The sequence below is a fragment of the Acanthisitta chloris genome, unplaced genomic scaffold (genome assembly GCF_000695815.1).
Source record: "Acanthisitta chloris isolate BGI_N310 unplaced genomic scaffold, ASM69581v1 scaffold29883, whole genome shotgun sequence".
Lineage (NCBI taxonomy): Eukaryota > Metazoa > Chordata > Aves > Passeriformes > Acanthisittidae > Acanthisitta > Acanthisitta chloris.
In genome coordinates this window covers 264-17262 of record NW_008663722.1, presented here as the reverse complement: position 1 = coordinate 17262, position 16999 = coordinate 264, and the positions used below count along the sequence as shown (strand labels likewise).

Genomic DNA, 16999 nt, shown 5'->3' with positions numbered 1-16999 from the left:
TCCATGTTTAAACTTCTCTTGTTTGCAGGGTGAGCTAAGGATTCCTGGGCTAAACTCAGCTCAGGGAACAGTCAGAACTCCACACATTCCAGGAAATCCCTGGATAATGTTCAGATGGTCAGAGAGCACCCAGGAGGTCATAGAGAAAGGGACAATAGTCATATTGAAATCAAAGAAGAACTAGTTATTAAAATACTCTTCAAATGTGTTGACTGCCTCTCTTTTCTTCATTTTGTGCTATTCTTACATCTGGATTTATTACAGAACAGCAACTCAAAAACACTTAAGTGGAGTAATATCTCCCATAAATTTATAAACTTGACTGATTTAAGTTGCCAAATGTGTTTTATCAAGTCAGTTTATAGAAATATTAGCAATTCCTCTCTGTATGATTTCAATATTTCACAGCATCTAAAGACAGGAAGGAAAAAACATCTTCAAAGAAGTCAACTATGGTTATGTTACATCAGGGAAATACATTACTGGACCCTGTGACATGCTCAATACTTGCAGACATCTCACTGCTCTACCAAAATGATTTATTTTTCTTCCCAATAAGCTGAAACACAAATACACTTTGCATCTTTTTTTTCCTCTGTAGGGCTGAGTGTTTACTTGCCCACAAAACCCCTATTAGGTTGAGGGTTTATATATCTCAGGGAAGAGAACAGCATCAGGTTTTAGTGTGCCTTAGGAAAACCTATTTGGAACACAAGGATGAAACTAAGGAGCAGAAAAAATGACTTAAAAGAGTGTGTGAATTTAGAGAAGACTTTTGGCCTTGGTCAGAGCCAAGGGGAGGTGAAAAGGGAAGGTGTTTGGAAGCATGGTATAAGGTGTAAAGTTTAGGGGAGGTGAAAAGGGAAGGTGTTTGGGAACATGGTATAAGGTGTAAGGTTCCAGCTGTAAATTGTAACTTCAATCCTCCTGCAGTCGCTGAGCTGTGCGTCTGTGACCTGCTGGTGGCACAGTGTGATGTCAACTGCTGCTGCGACCCTGACTGCAGTACAGAGGACTTCAGCCTCTTCACCACCTGCTCCATCCCCCTTGTCACGTAAGTGCACCAGTGCCTACACCAGGCTTGGCTTAGTTCTGCAGTTCCTTTGTCAGGGCTCTGTCCTTTCCTCTTCCAGTCCCTAGCCCCTCCCTGCTGCCATCCAGACTCCCCTTCCACCAGTCCTTCCTGCACTAAGCCTGTGAGGTTTTGCCCCCAACCAGGTAAAAATAGTAATGGGCCTCTCACCTATTTCTTGCCAGGTACAACAGTAATTGGTCTCTCACTCTTTTCTCTTTTACTCATTCCCTCTTTCCCAAACTCCTTGCTTTCCTCCCATTTCACTGTGTCTGGGGGCACTCAGACCTTGTCTTGGGGGAAGAAAGATGCATCTTTAGGCTTTTATCAGCACAATGCATTGCCTGGAAGGCAGGAAAAGTGATACCTTGGGCCACACCTGTAGGTGATCAGCAATTTATCATTCGCCTCTTTGATTACATTTATGATTCCAGGTAGAGATTTGGTCAATCCAGGGCTTGTTGGAGCACTGTGAGCATTGTTCTCATCCTGATGTTAAAGTCACCACCTCACCCTGCTGCCTCACTGTCACTCACAAGCACCAAAGCATAGCGTCATACCAAGAAACTAAACCCAGTAATTGTTTCTTTGCTGTTTAGTTTACTTAAAAACATCTTCACCCAATTTAATGTTCTCAAAAAGGAGTTAAGAAAGCTCAAAATCTTCGTGTGAGCAAATCTCTGGGTGACTGCTCTGAACAATGAGTGCAGCTCTCAGCCCACCTGCTGTATAAATTATGCCAATCTGAGCTCTGGGGTTTATTCCTGGGGCTCTGAAATTTGAATTAGCAGTCGTGCCAGACTGTGGTTTCTCATTGTTCTGGCACACAATGACTCCTGCTCCCCTTTCAGAGATATTTATATCGATCAGAAAGGTCTAATCAACATCTTCCTGAGTGACACACTAATTATCTCGGGTGACTGTTCTGTCTTTGGCAACTAGAAATGCCTAAAATGAAGTTGTGTTTCTCTCCCCAAATTCTTTTGTGTGAAAGGCTCATTTTGCATGAGAATCCAGGGCATTTTCAATGCCTGCAACTACTGTGGATCTCATTGTTTACTTCTAGGTTTGTATATATTTGCATATTTGTGTTAGTTACTGAGAGGGTTTGGTTCATCCCGAGGCAGAGGCTGTGTGGTCCCTGAAACAGCAGGCAAAGGCTTTGATTTACACTGTGATCCTACTAGCAAATGATTCACCTCATGGAAGAGTTTATCTCCAGGATTAAAAAGTAATTTTAAAAGTTATTTCTCTTCTTTGGTGCCTGTCCTTGGCTGCTCCAGCCCTGCTAAACACCAGAGTCACAGGGATCATCCTGCTGCCTTTATAGCACGTGGGACACACCAGTGCTCTCAGGGGCTGAACTGGCACATTCCCTGTGCAGAGCTGTTGGTCAACCCATCCACAGCCTCAGACACTTCTCCTAGACCTGCTGAGTGGTTTCACCTCCTGTTCCTCACTCTGCCATTGCTTCCACATGCATCTCAAGTAGGACTTTCCCCACTCCTCCCCTAAAGTGAATGTCATAGTACCTTAAGGGGTTGGAATAGACCTTAGAGCTCACCCAGCCCTGGGCAGGGACACCTCCCAGCAGAGCAGGTTGCTCAAGGCTTTAGCCAGCCTGGCTGTGAACACTGCATTGGAGCTGTGTGTGGCCTGTGGTGCAGCTCTGGTGCCTCACACCACCAGGATCCCTTCCAGCTTGGCATTTTAGCCCTACCATTACCACTGTCATGTTCTTCCCTTCCCCTTGATCTGCTTCTTCCCTTCCTTCATGTTGCTGCTGTTTCCTCTGCTAGTAAAACAAGTGGGATAATTCTCCATTATTTATCATCAAGCATTGTTTATAACAACAGAAGCATTTAGGGATGCACAACTGCTATAGAAATTGTGCTAGAAGCAGTAATTTCATGCTTTTTTATCTGATTTTTTTTTTTTATGCTGCCTTAGCACGCGAAAAGAACTTTAAAATCTGGTCAATACTAACATCTAGTGGATCACTGATCTGTTTTTGCTGTTTGCAGAGGTGACAGCAACTTGTGCAGGCAGAAAGCTGCAGTGTATTCTCTTGATGTTGAGGCAAATCCACCAGCAAGGATATTCAGACTAACTGAGCAAGTCAACCCCAGCATATTCTGCATTCATGCTACAAACTGTAAGTGGAGTTGTTGCCCATGTTCAGCATTGTGATGTTGTTTTTTGTAAGCTCTTCAGGTACCAAAACAAGGTTAAATTTAAAACTATTTTTATCTTATTACTAGATGTATATATACTATATTTATTGTGTATAATTTATTTAATAGTTACCTATTCTAGTGATCCTGTCTGCTCACAGTCCTGAGGTTGTGATCCTTTCACTTGTGACACTGTGGGGTTAAATCATCTCATGCTCTTAGTCTTCTCTGTTGGCAAAAATTAGTAGTGCTTTAGGGGTTTTTTTTAGGTAAATAATTTAGCATCCCAAATAAATCAATCACATTCAAAGTTGTCTCATGGGAAACTGACTTCCAAATCTGATCCCAGGGGTACAGATCCTTTCTGAGTGACTTGCAGGGCAGCAAGGAGTGCTCAGTCCTGTATTACCTTAATCTGAGTGTGCAGTAGCCACCTGAGTGCTCAGCATGGAAACTGCAGACACCAGTGGATGTCTGTCTGTTTGGAACATGCTGCTGGAAACCAGGAGCTCAAGGGATGTACCTCTTTCCTTAACATTCAGTTTGTGCTTTCATGGATCTGAGTGGAATGATTTGAGATGGTTCCTAGGTTCCCTCCTAAAGAAAAGAGAAAACTGTTTTGATATTTTTCTCTCTGAGTTTTTAGTCACACCAGAAGGAAAAACTGTTACTAAATCCTGTTTCTGTATCTTCTGTCCTGAAAGTTGTCTCCTTCTTTGAACTGTTGTCCAGACAAACAAGCTCTCTACCTCAGGACCCCCGAGATGCCAACTCCTGAAAACTTTGATCAGCTGCTCCAAGAGTTTGGAAGTGCTTCTTTCAGTGCTGAGCCTGACAGCTGGAATGTGGGCACAGATGCTCCAAGCCCTCCCGATGCCAATGAGACTCACAGATATGAGGTAAAGAATATCTGACTCAGATGAGGTAAATACAGGTGTGATGTAAATGATACCTGATTGAGGTGAGGTGAAAAATGATCTGATTTCTATGAGGTAAATAATTATCTGATTCAGTTAGTATTAGATTGTTCCTTAAGGAACAACTGAGGATTGTTTGCATCTGCTTTCAAATAAAGCAGTTCTGAAGGAGACTAACTTTATTTTGGTCTTTAGAGACAGAAATGTAAAAACAAGTGCAGTGTCTTGTGTTACCTAAAAAGTGACTTAGTGAAAAATGATCTGATTTCTATGAGGTAAATAATTATCTGATTCAGTTAGTATTAGATTGTTCCTTAAGGAACAACTGAGGATTGTTTGCATCTGCTTTCAAATAAAGCAGTTCTGAAGGAGACTAACTTTATTTTGGTCTTTAGAGACAGAAATGTAAAAACAAGTGCAGTGTCTTGTGTTACCTAAAAAGTGACTTAGATTTTTAATATCTTTGAAAAAAGTTGGTTTTCTGGGGCTATTTTAAGCACAAAACTGTTGGCAGTGGCTCAAGAACTGCTGCACACAGTGGTAAATAGTATTGACATGTAGAGTGGAAATAAATGCTCCTTTTGTTCAGACTGGTTGTTACTACAAACGCTGTCACACACCTGTCTGTGCTTTCCTTTGGCAGTTTGGGGTTCCTGTGCAGACAGAAGATGCATTTCTAAGACTGCCCAGTGCTGTTGTCTCCTCCTGGTGCTCTGATGCCAATCCTGCAGGTTGGAAAGTGCACTGGAATTCCAGTTTCTTTGCTTTAGAGTACCCTGCTGTGCCCTGAGGTTAATCAGGCAGAAGGTGGCACACACCCACAGTGACTTCAGATAAAGGCTCACAAGCAAACAATTTTCAAGTTTTCTGGGTTCATGTAAGACAGAGAATGGAAGTTGTGTTGCATCTCTAGTAAACATTCCAAGTTAGGTACACAACTCCCTGACCATCTTGTTAATGTGTTGTTTATCCAACAATAAAACATCCTGTTTGGCATAAATGGTTCAATAAACCAGTCCAAGGGTGACACTGTAAGGGAAGGGAGCACTGCAGAGCCAGCCCTGACTGGGCAGCCTGTGTGAGCTGTCCCTTTGGCCCAGGAGTTCCTTTCTCGAGTCAGACTTGCAGCTTGTGCTCTACATTTTAACCTTTCACACAGTTTGCTGACACTCTGCAGAGCCACAGAGACAAAAGCCACAACCAAACCCACACACCTTTCCAAGCCTCACCAGCATTAAAGGTGCTAAACCCACACACCTTTCCAAGCCTCACCGGCATTAAAGGTGCTCTCAGAGCACTCACAGTGGTGATTATAGAACTGAAGTCTCTTGTGAAAGAAAATATCTCAGGAAAATGAGGTAATACATTTTCTAGCTCTTAGGAAGCTTCTCCTTGTTAAGAAGTAGTATTTTACCTCATAACATTTTTGGAGACTCTAAGTCTCATTCTTTGTACCTCCTACAAATCTTTATCTTCAACAGAGATTATGTTGACTTTTGCTTATATTTGATCTTATACTGATTTTTGTTTCTGCTTTTCTTAATTACTCTGTAATTTCCTTCAGTAATACTTGCTGACTTCTTTTCTTCCAGGGTTTTTAGTGAACCAGGCTACAAAGTGCATTAGATCAGTGAGTGTGGAGGGATGTGAGAGCATTCCAGCACTCAGCATGCTGTTCTACATCAACTCCAGCATCCTGGCAGTGAGTAGGACTTGAAAAGTCTGTTCTGTATCTTTTTGCATCTGCAGAATGAGGTTCTGTTTACTGAAGGCTGTGTTGTTTCATTTGGACTCTGGAGTTGTGGGTTGGGAAAACCTCTCTATACACCAGATTTCTGCAGAAAGTCTTTGGCAATGTTTTTACTTCAGGCTTTGATTTATTTACAGTATTTACTGTTTTCTGCTTAGCCAAATACAAATAATACAGTCAAAGATAATAGAAGAATATGTATAAGATAGTCCTGGAGAGCTCGTGGCACTGAGGCAGCACTCACTGTGGTGTGATGCTCCTGTGTGTGCTCAGGCTTTCCCAAGAAGCCTCTTACCACAGTGCATATTTCTGAGAAGTTTTACAGAGCTGTTAAAACTCAGTACTTAGGAAAGAACCTGTAAAGTTTAATCCCCTGCATCTGTCCCTTCCCTACAGTTTTGGATAACAAGGTACTGCACCCCCTGCTCAGCCTTCCTTGGGCTCCTCAAAGGACAGGACTGACCCCACTGAGAGCAGATCTGGTGGATCCAACCTGCTGTCAGCTCCAGGCTGTGGTTGTTGTTCAGAGCTAAGCCTAGTTTTTCCTTCCTCTTTGCCCTGCAGGATGATGTCTCATGGATAAATAGTTCCCCTTTACAGATAGGGCATAGCAATCCTACATGCAGAACTGAAACACTTCTTACCTTAACCTCCTGACTGCTTCCAGAAGCTGAAGGTCACCCAGAAACAACATCCTCTCCACCTCTGAGATGTTTCTTATTTATATAATTACTTAAATTAATGTAATTGGCTGCCTAAAGGCTCCTTCCAGTCTCCTCACAGATCCCAAAGCTCCCAACAGGAAAGGAGAGGCCTCTAAGCAGTTCAGTTCTCACAGGTGGGATCATTCTTGTCGAGGACCTCCCTGAAATCAGCTATGGATTGCTCACATATGTGGGGTTTTCATCATCCCACTGTGCCTCAGAAGGGCTTTGGGTGTTTCCATGTCCCCCAGATTAGAGTTCCTGGTGGCTGCAGGGCCAGAAGAGAAAAGGCATAGCTCAGGCCATCCAAGCAGCTGAGTGCTTTGGAATTCACAGCTGAATTCCTCTTCCTCCCTGGAACATAACAGGTTACCCATGTGCTGCTTCCCAAGACAAGGGCTCAGCTTAGGAGAGGTCAGATTTCTGTCCAGAGCAGGTTGGATGGCAGGAAGGATCAGATGTAGGAGCTGGAAAAGGCTGAATAGATGCTGGAGACACCCTGCAGGAAGATCCCCGACCCAAAGGGAGCTAAGATGGGATGTGATAACAGAAAAGAGACTTGTTCTGGGGGACAAGCTGGTCCCAGGGCAGAGCAGGAGCTCTCCCAGTGCCACCAGGTGGAGCTGCGGCAAAACACATGGCAAACCAGTAACCCGGGGAGGCTTACTGGGAGGACTGGTACAGCAGGTCCTTCGGAAGGCCCCGGCCCACGAGCCCATCCTCACTGCCAGCCTGGCAACCACGGCGAGAGGACATGGTGATTGCTGCAGCTCATCTCTGCTCTCTGCCCTGGGCTGACCAGCACATCCTTGGATTCTTGGAATCCTTTCCAGGATGCTCTGATGCTTCACACCGTGGTCTGTGTGTGCTGTGTAGCTGCCAAAGCAACACGCTGTGCCTCCCTGCGGTGGGAAGGTGAGGCAGTGGGAGCAGCAGTGAAGCTGCAGTGCTGTCTGCCAGTGGCCTGCAGAGACACCATCCATCCCCCACTCAGGGATGAACAGGATTTCAGGAGTGCTGCTCATTCTCTACCCTGGGCAGGCAGAATGCTTCCCTGAAGGGCAAGTGTAACCTTCAGGAGCACCTTTGTTCACTCAGCTGATCCTGATGGCTGAGCTGTACCTTGGGGGGATAAATACGTGCCAGACTCTACCTGCATCACCTCCAGCTCTCAGGAGTGTGTTCTCTGCTGTGATGTTGGATGAGTCACTGCTCCCTGGATCTGTCAGGATCATGCACAATTGCTTCATGGGCAGAGGCCAATTCTTGGTCCCTTCCCAAAGAGGTGACTCAAACCCTCATTGGGAAGTCAGGAAAGTGACAGAATGATGCTCTGTGTGGGCATTGTGAGGGGCTGAGTGATGACCTTGATGCCACATTTCTGCCTCCCCATGACAACTTACCAGTGAGGCAGCTGTTAGCCACATGCTGTGTGACAAGAGGGATACTTGCTCCTCATTTCTTTGTTGAGAGACCATGAAACCATGGACTTCTGACCGTCAGAACAGGATGACAGGAGCTCTTCATTTCCTTGGGAAGCACAGCCTGGCTGACTGCCCAGACTGGTGGTCTGTGAATGGTTCACGAGTCAGAGCAAGGAGAGGATTGGATTGTAAGGTTTTTCCTGCTAGCCACAGAGAACAGCAGTTATTGTCACACTTGCTGGATGCTCTGGTGGACATCCAATCACCTCCACAGTCCAGAGTTATTGTGATGAGAGAGTTAAATAGGCAAATGAATTAGGCCTTAACTGCTACTTGCAATAGGTCATACCTTGGCTACTGTTTGACTTTGTTCTTTTGTTCTTCCCCAGGTGCCCAAATCAAGTCAGATGGTAAGTGTCCTTCTTAGCTGGAAGAGCTGGGGGCAAAATTCTTGCTCAGTTTTAGTCAGTGGGAGTTTCTCACTGACTTCATCAGAAGACACTTTATCCTTATCATTAACAACTTTCTGTCAGTAATGACACTTAGCCACTCCTGGATAATGTGCTGCCTGCAGACATTCAGGCCTGATGCATTCCCCTCAGAGAAAACTCTCTCTTTAAACTCCAGCAATACCTACAACAGCAGCTGCTGAGAGGACTGCTGACTGTTCCACTGTGGAACAGGACCTGGAAGGGTCACAGTATGACCCAGAAAGAGCCAAAATTAATTGTGCACAGCCTTCAGAACTGACATGAGTTTGTTTTCCAGGTGAATATTACTGTCCAGTCCATAGCTGTTCAGTCTCTGCATGGAACAAGGACCTTACTGAGCAGCAGTGATGTCCTCAGGCTCCCGAGGATTTTGGATGAGCTGTGCATAAATGCTGTTCTTGGGGTAGGTACAAAAGTCTTTTCTCCTCACATTTGATGGAAAGCATCAAATCACTTTGATTCACAAACTGCAGAGCTGTCAGGAAGGCCCTGAAATTTCCATGTATTGTGACATCTCCAAAGCAAATGTCACAGGAGAAACACCAACTTTGAGATAAAAGAGAGAGTTTTGCAGCCAGCTAAGAGCTGCATGCAGCAGAGCATGGAGCCAGGCTGGAACCTGTGTCTGGGGGTGCAGTGAGTTCAGAATCAACACTCTGCTCAGGGAAAGATGACTTCAGGCACACTGATGGCACAGAGAGAGGAACAGATGCTGCACATCATCTCCTCTTCTAATCTTAAGCAGATGAACATTGTGTTTATGCTTGGAAGAGGTTAATCAAGAAGTCAGTTTGCAAGAGGCTCTGGGGGATGTAATCTATCCTCACCCTGTCGCTGAGTCTCTTAAGCAAAGAAGAAATAAAATACTTGCATAGTTTTACATTCCTTTCCTCCCCCCTTCGTTTCTCTCATGTGTTTGCTCCAATTAATATCCAAAATGTTTAATTTTCAGGTGAGTTATCACATTACCTACACCGACACAGGAGAAATAATAGAAGCAGCTGCTGCTTTTGTCTTGGGGGCAATTAAGAGAGAAGCACACTCAATACAGCAGAGCTTCGAAATCAGCTTCACTCAGGTAACTGTGGAGATGTTATGGGTGACTTGTTGAAAGACATTTAATTACCAAACTTATTAAACTTGAATCAGAACAGTTGGGAGCAGCGAGGGAAAACAGAACCTGCCCTGGCTGCACAGAGGAGGAAGCAGTTCAGGACTGGACAATAAAGGCTCCAAACTGTCACATTTACAAACCTCATCTTGTGACTCTGTGCCCAGAGACAGCAAGGCCTGCCCCAGTGCCAGGGAGCTGCTCCCAGGGCAGTGCATCATCCTAAGGAACTGCAATCTGTCTGTGCTTTGCAGCCATTTCAGTGCAGGGGGAGAGCTAACACTCTCTGTTTGCATTGCAGGCAAATACGGAGCCAGTTCCTCTCAGTGGCAATCCTGGTTACGTTGTTGGGCTGCCTGTAAGAGCAGGATTCCTGCCCAAAGGATATCCTTTCCCTGCTGGAGCTGCTGTTTGCAGCACTTGTTCTGGTCCATCCTCATAAACCCTTTGTGGACATGCATAAAATAGGTCTGTTCTCTACCAAAAATAGAAGAGTGGGTTTGGGGCTGCGTTTTAGAAGTAGGGAGTGAGTCAGTCCTGACTACAATCTCCTGGGACTGCTGAGTGAGGTGGATTCAGCCCTTCACTGCACACTCTGGTGCCTCTTCACCTGGGAGAGAAACCTTGAGCCCTTACAGCACTTGGAGCTGTATTTTAGGGCTATGGCTTAGGACTCTTGTCATTGATAACATCGAGCACCGCGTTTCCCTTTAACTGTGTCACATCTGGCATCACTCAGAGCACCAAGAGGCTTGGCCAGCTGACTGTTGTGCAGAGTGTCTCCAACCAGGACTGCCTGGCAGCACGGGGGGCCAGGGCCCCAGTGCTCTTTGGCTACAACATGGTGTCAGGCTGTAAGCTAAGGTAAGAAGTCACTTGAACTTGGAGCTTTTAACCCTCAGACAGCCCTGGGCTCTGACCAGGCCCTGGGCCATTCCTGCAGCTGCAGGAGTGTTGGGAATGGGGTGTTTGATTATCAGGAATGTCATATAACTAACAATGGTCTTTCTCTAGCAAAGACTGTGTACATTAGCAGCTGTAGAAGGCTTGAGCAGGGCATGGGAGCAGGGGGAAAGGGTTGTGCCAAACCAATGGATGGTGCTGTAACTCATCCTTCTTTTTGCTGTTTTCTGGAAGAATCACAGCAGCTATGGAATGTCAGCCTTTGGCTCAGACCCTGCTGGATATGCTGAAGGGCCAAAGCTTTCCGGAATTCGTGGCCTCGTTTGGAAACTCCCAAGCCCAGAATGTGCTTGACTGGGTGCCAATAACTCACCTCCACATCTCAGAGCAGGTGAAAGTCACACCACTGCCATCTCCCCTCTCACTGCCTCCTCTCACAACATCTGTACCTGGGATGCAGCATCAGCTCAGGCCTCTCAGCCTAAAAATCCAGAAACCAACTGGAGCTAAAAATGGGGGGAAAATGCAGAAACAGATGGGAGGAAAGTCCTGGAATACTCACAGACCAGGAGTTTCACTTGTGGAGAAGACAGGGTTTATTTTTAATCAGGCTGGTGTCCAGGCCCCTCAGATATGGATCAGGATAAGCTCTGGGGTACAAAACGAGTTCCAGCCACAGTGTGGAGTCTTCCTCTTCAGAGGGGATGAAGCACAAGAGGACAGGTTGAAAAAGTGAAGTAACACGATCAGTGTTTCTCCTCTTACACCAGGTTAGGGGAAGACAGCAAGAACCCTCTGAAGCATGATGTAAGATGACACCTTGTGTACACAGGTTTCTTGCTTTTGCAGCCAGAGAGTGAAGGATTTCTGTAACCAGAAAAGTGACAGTTCAAGAAGAAACACCTAAAAACAGTTAAGCTTGTAGCCTCCAAAATTCAGGATTTTCTACTGTCCCAGCAGGATGACTAAACTTAGTCTTCCTGCCAAAAAGAGCAAGCTCAGCACATCAGCCATGAGGCAGAGTCCTCCCTCAGCGAGGACAGTGCTGCTCAGTGCAGTCACACTGTCACGTGTGGAGCCTGCAGGGACAGCCAAGCCACAGCCCCCTGTGCCCCCTGCCCAGCACAGGGCCTGGTGACCCCCCAGCAGCTGCTGGGGGCATCCTGCCCCTGACAGGCTGAGCATTGAGTGTGGTGCCTTCTGTGCAAGGCAGACAATGAGAGGATTTGTCCCACTTTGCAGAGCTCCTGCCAGATCCCTGTGTCACTTGGGATAGAAGTGAAGTGGACCAAGTACGGATCCCTGGCCAATCCCCAGGCCAGGATAGTGAATGTTACGGCAACCATCACCAGCACCACTCTGGAGCAGGTGGGTAATTACACCAGAGACTTAAGAGAAAATAAATGCCTTGTTTTCCTTAGCTCTCAGCCTGTGACACTGACCCAGATAATCTCTTTATCTAAAGCAGCACTTCACAGCTCTCCTCCAGCTCCAGCACAACTGTGGCTGCTTGCCAAAACACACTTCAGTAAAAATCTATACATCATTTATGAAAAGAAACATGGAGCTGTAAATGAAAAAAACACCTCTTTTACAAATAACAGCTGAAAATATAACCCAGGCTGAATAAAATAGTTGTACACACACTAATGCCTGTTTGTATTTTCATTGCAGCTTCCCTCAGGAAAGGAAAGGACTATTGCTGTCACAAGTTCTGTTGTGTTCACTGACATTTCCTCACCTGCAGAGCCAGGCTATAAAGCTTGGCCCACCATAAACATCAAGTTACCCTTTGATTTTTTCTATCCATTTGTCTAAGGTAAGTATACATCAAAAAAAAAAAAAAAAGGATATTTCTGCTTTTCCCTATTTTCAGTCCTTAGTTTATCCAGTTACTGTGATGGACCATCAGTGTCTTCTAAACTGTAGCTACACTGGGCTCAAACTGGCCAAGAGAGAAAGGGTGAGACCTTGGGAGGGTTCTCAGAAGTGTCAGGGGAGAAAACCAAACCACATCAAGTGGAAAGTTCCCAGTTACAGCTCTGCTGAGAGGAAGGAGTTTGCAGTGTGGGTGGCTCTGGCTGCCCAGCAGCACGTGGGCCCAGTCCCAGCTGCCTGCCCAGCAGTGTGGGGCAGAGGGGAGGGAGGAGCACGGGGACAGCTCCCCAGGAAAGGCTCCAACAGCACAGCTAAAGGGCTAATTAAAGCAATCATCTGCTATTAGACAAGGGCTCTGCTTTATCTCTTTTCATAGATGAATAAGCCACATATTTCTGGCTATTTTCCCCACACCACTAATTAATTACCTTTCTTTAAAGAGCTGAACAGTTCAGTCCTGCTTTCAGCAAAGCTCCATGACCCTTCCAGCTGGCTCTGGCTGAAATCTGTTGGAGACACCTGCTGCAGTCCACACCTTTCAAATCCCCACTGACTGAATCCTGCTCCTCAGCTACCCAACAGCCTCTCCACAGGGACCTCCCAGTACCTGGAAACCTTCACACTGGGGTCACACACCAACCTGGTCCTTCAGAACTCGCTTTCTAATGGCCTTTCTGGGGTCTGGCAGCTCCCAGCAGTGCCCTCACCTACAGCTGTTCCTGCACACTGCAGTTCTTCCCCAGGCTGATTTATGAGCTGTGGAAACAAAGAGCTTTGTGGCCCAGCTGGCTGTGAACAGCCCTTCAAGTGGGAGAGGAGAGACTCAGTATCAGAGCTCAGATCTCAGGTCACACATTGGCCTCTATTTTGGGGCTGATGTGATTGTCAAGGGAAGGAGTGGCATGTTGGGGCTTTGGGGAGGAAAGTTTTATAAATAACAAAGAGGCACAAGCAGCAACAGAAATGAGGAAACTACCAACAAGACGAAAAGAATGGTTGGCAAAGAGATCTCCTGATGAGCAGTCAGCTGGGAGAGGAGGAATGACCTTCTCAGTATCATTTAGACTCTATTTCCACAAGATGTTGCAGACAAAACATTATCACAGAAGAAACCCAACTTGTTTTAAATCAGTGGTACTTTGTGGATGTAAAGAGGTGTCTTTATTAACTTATTCTGCACTTTTGACTGTACAACTGTACAAGAAAGGAAAATAAATTGCTTTTTACAGGGACTGTGTGTGATTAATTTTCTGGTTTTGCTATCCCAAGGTCTGATTAAAGTCTGGGCAAATAGAAAATGTTTATAGACAAGACAAGAGGAAGCAAAGAGACAGAAAAGCCTTTCAGGTCAGGCTGGTGCATTCCAACACTGCACTTTGCAGGCAGAATTCCCACCTTGGCAAACTGGTCTCCTACTTGAGCTCCGTGAGGAGTCCGTGCTGCCGTAAGATGTTGGTCAGTCTCTCAATTTCTTGCTCCTGTGGGAGACCAAAGTCAAATCACCACAGAGCTCTTACCTTAAAATAGCTTCCTGCAGCCATTCCCACTGCTGTGATGTGTCTCCTGCTGCAGGAGGAGGAGAGCCTGGCTGCAGGAAGGAGGACAGAGGTGGACACTGTTCTGAGGGAAGGGCAGGCAGGGCCGTGGCTCTCCAGCCCAGCTCACCCCACACCTGGTGACCAGGAGACCAAGGCAGCAGTGCCAGCCTTGCCCAGGGACCAGCAGCCAAACCCTGTGGAACCCAAGGGGGTTTCTTACCTTCTCTACACAGCTGTGTTCCAGCTGTTCCACCCTGGTTGCCAGTTTGAGGTTGGCTTGTTTCAGCTTGGACACTTGTTGCTCCGAGCGAGTCTTCACCGATAAGATTATTCCTGTGGAACAATTCACAGTGGGTTCGTTTGAGGCTGTGGAACAGTCACGAGCAGGAGGTGAACAGCACACACAGTCTGTGCTCAAGGAGTTAAACATGTTCCTCTCCAGCTCAGCTTCTGTCATCTTCCCACCACACTTCCCTGGTGCTTTTCTTAATGAGGAGGGTTTCAGGCAGCCACCCCAGGGATGTGGGTACCCACACTCAGCTGGGACAGCCAGTCTGGCCCTGAGCTGAGCTGATCACTCAGACCCTGAACCTCAATGTGCAGAGCCTGGAGAGGAAGGAGGTGGCAGCTCTGGTGTGTTTTAGGTGCAGTCAGGGCCTTGCCCTAGCAGCAGTGCACAGCCTGGGCCCAGGGCTTGTCCCCCCCTGGGGCTGGCTGCTCTGTCCTGCTGGAATGGCCCCATGGGGTGGATGTGGCACATCCTCAGCTCTGTAGGGTTTGGCTTCACCTGGCTCAGCTGCAGTGAGGGCACAGTGTCTCATCCCAGCGCGGAGGTGGCAGCACTGCTAGGCTGGGACAAGTGAACTCAGCCCCCACACTAGAGGCAATTTCTTCCCACCCTTTTATAAGGGAGACAAAAAAACAAACCCCAACCAGCAGCTTGGTGAGAGCGTGGAGAACATCAGGCTCTGCCTCCCCAGCAGCTGCTCTGGCTGAGCAGACACTGAGACATGGCTGGGCTGGGGGAACTGGGCTGGGCTGGGGGAACTGGGCTGGGCTGGGGGGTCAGTTCCCAGAGAACAAAGCAGCCACTGCTCGTTGGCATTGCTGACATGCAGCAGTTCCTCCCGGGCTGTATCTGGCTGCTGTCAGCAGCCACGGGCAGCCAACCGTGCCCAGGTCTGTCCCCTCTGCTCCAGGGTGACATGGCACAGAGCCTGGGGCACACCAGGAGCACCCAGGGCTAAGGGGATTCACTAGGAAACACGGTCCTGGTTTTCTGCTGAAAATGAGGCTCTCAGGGCTCACACAGCTGCAGACAAACCAGTTTCTCTCTGACTTTCACTCTGAACTAAGAAGAGCCACAAGCTGCTCTCACATCTTTCCTCTTTCCAGGTGCTGCTGCTGGTCAGGCATGTTCTCCCCATCAAAAGGGAAGTGATGTACAACAGTCTCAGTCATCCCTTCCCCTGGTCCCAGCTGGGTCAAGTACAGAGCACTCACCAAAGGTGAGCACTAGGCACGGGACACTGATTGGAGGAGTTAATCTCATTGCCACGTTTTTTTGGAATCCCCAAAACTCCTTCTCCAGGGAAGGAAGAAAACATTTCCAGCTCCACTTGTTTCAGAACTATCTGAACTGACATCTCTTTGCAACAATTTACAGCAGCAAAGCCACTGAAGTCTGTCTGGTTCAGAGATATTTTACATTCCTCTTTCTATGGTTAAACCCTTTGAATCCCCAAGCAAGAAAGATCCAGAGTGAGATCAGGACATTCCCTGCAGCATCCCTGGAGGGGATGGCTGCAGTCACAGCAGAACAGAGCAGGAAAAACTACTCTGCCACAGAAGCAGCTGCAGGAAGGAAGGAGGTTACCCTACTCCTGTGTTAAAACACTGCCAGAAGGGAATTTAGGATGGGAACCATTCCCTCAGGGAGTGAGGGATGCAGGAATAGATTAGAAGGTGATTTTAGGGGGAACTGAAAGATTCCAGCAGCAGATTATCACTGCTCCAAAGGAGCTCCAGCCACAGAGGTGAAATTGGGAGGAGGGTTGTTCCCTTCCCAAGCCACCTGGAAGGCCCCAAGGGCCTTCCAGGTGGCTTGGGAAGGGAACAACCCTCCCAGGAAATTGAGGCAAGGTCAGCACATCCATCCACTCACCGTTGATGATCCTGGCCACGCGCCACAGCCGCAGGAGGATCAGGAGCCCAACGGCGTCGAACTCGTTCTCGTGGAAGATGAGGACAACGTCAAGGATGAAGGACACGATGACGACAACCCCATCCATCACCTCGAACTTGTGATGGAAGAACTCCCAGTGGTACACGAAGACTTTAAACCCCACCTCGACCAGGAAGATGGTGAGAATGGACAGGGAGAGGTAGTGGAAAACCTAGAGGAAAAGCAGCACAAGTTTAAGTGTGCACAGAGCAGGGCAGGGTGGAAAATTCCACTGCTTGAGGGCATGGCTGGTTTGGGTCTACAAAGGAGGAGGACTGGGGACTTTTCTTCTGCTGTAAAGGACAGCCAGGAGCATGTGGCAGTTGGTGGTGTTGGGAAATTGGTCCAGGAGGTGTGAGAACCATGAGGAGAGGAGGGTGGTGAGGGATTGAGCTCTGCTGCAGCCTGGGGGAACATGAGGCTGCTGCAGGGACTGGCATGAGCCAAGCCAGGCTGGTCTTGCCTGAGAGACTCTCTATGTGCTGTGACCACCAGCTCAGGGCCAGGTCTGCCTTGTCCAGCCCAGCCAGCCTACCCAGGAGCTTTGAGCCACTCAAGGGAGGTTGATTGCTCTTCGTGGAGATTTTCCCCACACTTTACCTTCGGGGTTATGTGGTATTTGTCCGGGTGGATGATTTTCAAGTCCATGAGCAATTCCCCGAGAACCAACAAGGCATCCACGATCACCAGGCAGACAACCCCAATCTGTCCAAGGAGAACAACCACTATGAACCCTCTCCCAGCACAGACAGAGCAGTGAGAGGAGCTGATGTGCCCCTTCAGCTAAACACACCCCGACGCTCACGGCTCCGA

The 16999-nt window shown here is 47.4% G+C and overlaps 2 protein-coding genes across 2 annotated transcripts; one reads left to right on the top strand and one right to left on the bottom strand.

The window, feature by feature from the left end:
- The first annotated feature begins 935 nt into the window (after positions 1–935).
- Positions 936–12364, top strand: TCTN1 (tectonic family member 1). Its single transcript, XM_009071082.1, has 13 exons — positions 936–1054; positions 3097–3227; positions 3979–4145; positions 4807–4894; positions 5756–5865; positions 8431–8451; positions 8810–8935; positions 9485–9610; positions 9945–10027; positions 10367–10507; positions 10781–10937; positions 11789–11914; positions 12221–12364. The coding sequence occupies exons 3-13, from the start codon at positions 4011–4013 to the stop codon at positions 12362–12364; spliced, it is 1257 nt and encodes a 418-aa protein (XP_009069330.1). The 5' UTR covers positions 936–1054; positions 3097–3227; positions 3979–4010.
- A 1472-nt stretch (positions 12365–13836) lies between these two features.
- On the bottom strand, positions 13837–16891 carry HVCN1 (hydrogen voltage-gated channel 1; the record flags this gene model as incomplete). The annotated part of the gene is made up of 4 exons (XM_009071084.1): positions 13837–13902; positions 14183–14295; positions 16127–16358; positions 16787–16891. Coding segments are annotated over 4 exons (516 nt in total), but the record flags the coding sequence as incomplete, so codon positions are not given.
- Positions 16892–16999: the final 108 nt, after the last annotated feature.

What these genes read in the sequence shown, in the direction of transcription:
- TCTN1 (XM_009071082.1), top strand. Translation starts at nt 4,011, where the DNA reads ATGCCAACTCCTGAAAACTTTGATCAGCTGCTCCAAGAGTTTGGAAGT. An exon ending in CTCTGATGCCAATCCTGCAG is followed by an intron (nt 4,895 to 5,755) that starts GTTGGAAAGTGC and finishes CTTTTCTTCCAG; the next exon opens with GGTTTTTAGTGAACCAGGCT. An exon ending in CCAGCACCACTCTGGAGCAG is followed by an intron (nt 11,915 to 12,220) that starts GTGGGTAATTAC and finishes TTTTCATTGCAG; the next exon opens with CTTCCCTCAGGAAAGGAAAG.